A 3,994-nucleotide genomic window follows, 5' to 3' on the forward strand; every position below is an offset into this window, starting at 1 on the left:
ATCCTGGACACTACAGAAAATGGGCTAAAAGTGTTAAAAAACGGAATTTTCCTTTAAGCATAAAAAAGAGCATGCATATTTTTGCAAAGGACCAATGAAACTGAAGAATAGTGTCCCTACCAAAGTTGAAATCAAACCTACGCCCTTGAGTCAAGTTAATCAAAAGATGCAGACATATTGGTTAAAATTTTTTTATCTATGTAAACCCAGTTGATTGTATTTGATAAAATAGATTAAATGAAGAAGATTTTAGATTGAGTTTGATCTTACCAATAATTGCAGTAGCAGGGCGTGGTAGCGGGCTGTGATCTGGGTGGCTCTGCTACTGATCCGGCTGCTTATATGGGTTTCATCCAGAACTTGCTGAGCCAAAAGCGTAAGGCCTTCCATTTCCTCCTGATAAACGAGCACCTCTTCCTGCCAGCTCTAATGAAAGACAGGATAATATTACTGCTCAGAGTTGCTTAAATCCTTAAACATATTTGACAATTTTAGAGTCAACCAGTTTGTTAATCAAGAAAAGTAAAACTGGACCATCCTTTACTATATAAGTTTTACATGTTTTTCATGCGGCTACCAACCTTCACCATCTGTAACTGAGCGCTCTTCGTGGCGCGGTCAGACCGCCGGTTAGAACGCAGCTGAGCTTTGGTTTCCATGCCTTTCAGCCAACTGTCAAGACGCTGGAACTTCTGCTCCATCTGTCGAAGTTTGGCCAGAGCGCTGTTCAGCTGAGCACGGGTGTCAGCCAGCTGAGCCTGATAGAGCCTCCACTCCTGCTGGAGGGTCTCAAGGGCTCGGTCCTCGATCTGAGGGAGACCCCAGGGGACCACAAGTTCACGACTCAGCAACAAGGTGTTCAGCAAAGCCTGGCCTTCGGTGCAGTGCAGCTGCAGTTCCTGGGATTAAATATTTCATGTTGACCTCCGTCATAATTACAAGTAACACAAACAGGATAATATCAGGGGTTCATTTCACACCTGCAGCTTTTGGAGGGTTTCCTCCAGCATATCAACATCTCCTTCCAGCTGGGTGTAGCAGCTGAGCTTCTCTTCTTCTTGCTTCAGCCACTCCTCAAAGGAACGAAGGTCCCACTGATACTCTTGATGAGCTTTCACCAATTCCTCTGCTTTGCCAACTGCCCTCTAAGGAACAGCACAGTGATTCATTGACTCACATATAGAGTTAATGGTTTACATTCATATTTCCTGATTGAGTTTGTCACATTCAATAAAAAACAAATATTACAGTTTGAATTTATTATGGAACGCCATCATGCTTATTCTGTAAATGCATTTTAAAAATATTGCACACTTGTTGCAAGTGTTGTTAGTTTTCTGGAATAGAGATGACATTGTTATTGTTACCATAGCGTTGTCTTTGGCGGTGTTATACCGCTCCTGAAGTTCTTGCAGCTCCAGGTGAGTAACATAGTTTTCAGTGATTCTAGCGCTTTTTGCAGTAATGGTTTCCAGGAGACTGTTGTGGCTGAGCACCTCCTCATAAAGCAGCTAAACGCAAAAGGAAATTTAATCATAAATTTATATGAATTTAAAAAAACGTCCACATGAGAGAGGAGGGTGCAATACCTTTGCTTTGCTCAGATTAGCCGTTTTGTCTCTCATCTCTGGGCACAGCTTATCGGTGACCTCAAGGCTTTCCTCCACCTGCTCAATCCAAGCCAGAAACTGACGCACGTCCTCTTGGTAACTTGTCCACTGAGACAGCGAACCTTCCAGCTGACTGTTGATGGTAGACATAGAAATAGTAGGTTAGCTACATGATGTTCAGTATTTCTGCCTTGTTGAATAGGATGTACTTTTAGTATAGAATCACAAACAGGCTTAAATTCGAAGGCAACCAAACATTCACTCAACTTTTATGAAGACATTTTGACACCTGTTCAGGAGTCTTTGTCAGTTTTGCAGGCTTGCACCAGAGCAATTACTAGTTGAAGAGCCAATATTTAAGCAGCATGGAGGTTCATCCTCCTGCACATAATTCAAGTAACCCCTTGTTCTCTGGATCGTTAAAAACTTTTCCTGTGTATGGGCTATGTGATTGGTCTTTCAAATGATAATAGAGGTGCTGAGGTAACTTTATGGGAATGAGTTGGAGTGCTTGGAAGCTGAAATTGCAAATCCTCCCCCTCTATACAGTGATGTCTTTCTCTTTTTTTTTATAAAGATGCAATTATTGATTCCTCTTTCAAACCATCTGTCCTCTCTGTCGGAAATCTGAACACTTTGGTCTTCAAAGGTATGTCCTTTATTCTTGAGGTGGAAGTGTACAGCTGAATGTTACCCAGAGATGCTAGCTCTCCTATTGTGGCGCCCTGTCCTCGTTGGTCCTCCCTGCACACCTGCATCTCGTTGGATCATTATCTGGAGGAGTACTTAAGCAGTGGACTGTCACTGTTACCTAGACGCCAGAGTGTTTGCCAGTTTTGGGTACTGTAGCCAAGCTGAGTTTATCTGAGTTCTAACTGAGTCTTTGTTTCACTGAGCCTAACCTTGATTTTGTCTTTTCTTTTCGGCAGGAAGTCATCCTGCAAGCTGGATTTTTGGCCTTCTTCCCCTGGAAGGATTGTTTGAGTCTCACAATGAGCAGGGGATTAACCTCCACTAGTTCCGTTCAAGTTCTCCTGGATTTCCGAGTGACAGTCCTCTCATACTCCTCTGGGTCCAACGAAGGTCTGCCTGTCCGCTCTCCAACGAGTCCCCTCTTTACTAGGTCAGCCCACACAGACTGGATGGCGGGAAGAAAGTTTTCTCCACTAACGTGAGTCCCGTTTTCTCTGTCTCTCCAAGTCATTGTTCAAAATTCCCATGGATCCTGAACTCACCTCTGTGAACTTCCCTCCTCCCTTCCAGTTCCTGTTCCCCAGCCCTCTGAGTACCAGATCCAACCCCTGAACCCTTACCACAATAAACCTGTTTAATAAATAAATCACGACACCTATGCTGTGCCAGGCGTTTATGAAGTTTTTGATTCTTTAATATAGGGGGCTGTAAATTCCTCTCTGCACTGGATCGCATGCAGAATCCCACCCAAACCTAAGCTGAGCGCCGTTGTGTTTGCCATGCAAACATATAAATGATGGGTTGACGCTTCCACTCTTTGGGTTTAGAGATATTTTCTGAGATACAAAGCATCATCATTGCTCATTTGTTCTAAATGAGTGCAAAAACAAACAAAAAATGACAAAACAGATACACCTTTTGCAAAGAATTGCAGCAGAAAGCAGAGCATCCCAGGAGTCTTTAAGCTCCTGTATTTGTTTTTGGATTAGTGGCACTCCTTCAGCTGAGGTGTTTCTCTGCACTGACTCTCCTCTTGTGATCAGCATCTTCAGCTGGATCTCCTTCTCCTGGCGAGCTGTCAGCAAAGCCTGATGCGAAACCAAACACATTTATCACCATACAATATTTCATATGCATTGGCTGGCTTCAATTAATAGAGAATATTGTTTCTCTACCTCCAGCTTGATCATTCTGCTATCTAGTACATTTTTGTCAGCCGTCGGAGCGCTGTAAGTCTGCAGCATATGGCTGGTGTCAGCCACCCAGTTCTGCAGCTCCTCTAACCCTTGGGAGAAAAGCTGGTGCTCTGTAACGATCCGATCAATGCGGGAGGCCTTTTCCTGCACATCCATAAACATGAAACCATTAAACATCAGGTTATTAACCGTTATAGGTTAAAGATATCAAATCAACGAAGTTAGAAAATGTAAGTTGCATCCACAAAATGCATACACCCATGTTTAAAATCTGGCAGGACTGGGTATGAGTTTGTCACAATATTTTTTTCCCCAAATTGTGCAACTAAATGGCTCCATACTACTGCTGTTAAAGTGCAAACACTGCTTTTCACATAAATACAGATTTTGAAATAGACTTCTTGGATGCACCAGTGATTATGGCCGTTTCTCAATATGCGTTCTTGAGCGTTCTCGTGTGCTCGTGTACTCGTGACACGTCATCAGCCTCAGCCC

The 3,994-nt window shown here is 43.2% G+C and overlaps 1 protein-coding gene across 1 annotated transcript in view; it reads right to left on the reverse strand.

The window, feature by feature from the left end:
• The window catches only part of syne1 (spectrin repeat containing, nuclear envelope 1), a 172,957-nt gene that overhangs the window by 91,060 nt on the left and 77,903 nt on the right, over positions 1-3,994 (reverse strand). Inside the window, exons 61-67 of the mRNA XM_015395967.1 lie at positions 3,479-3,643; positions 3,219-3,391; positions 1,590-1,743; positions 1,368-1,511; positions 981-1,145; positions 582-899; positions 271-426 (exon numbers count right to left, since the gene is read on the reverse strand). Coding sequence (XP_015251453.1) covers positions 271-426; positions 582-899; positions 981-1,145; positions 1,368-1,511; positions 1,590-1,743; positions 3,219-3,391; positions 3,479-3,643 — 1,275 coding nt within the window. The remainder of the gene's footprint in view (positions 1-270; positions 427-581; positions 900-980; positions 1,146-1,367; positions 1,512-1,589; positions 1,744-3,218; positions 3,392-3,478; positions 3,644-3,994) is intronic.

The sequence above is a fragment of the Cyprinodon variegatus genome, unplaced genomic scaffold (assembly GCF_000732505.1).
Source record: "Cyprinodon variegatus isolate N-32 unplaced genomic scaffold, C_variegatus-1.0 Scaffold770, whole genome shotgun sequence".
Classification (NCBI taxonomy): Eukaryota; Metazoa; Chordata; class Actinopteri; order Cyprinodontiformes; family Cyprinodontidae; genus Cyprinodon; species Cyprinodon variegatus.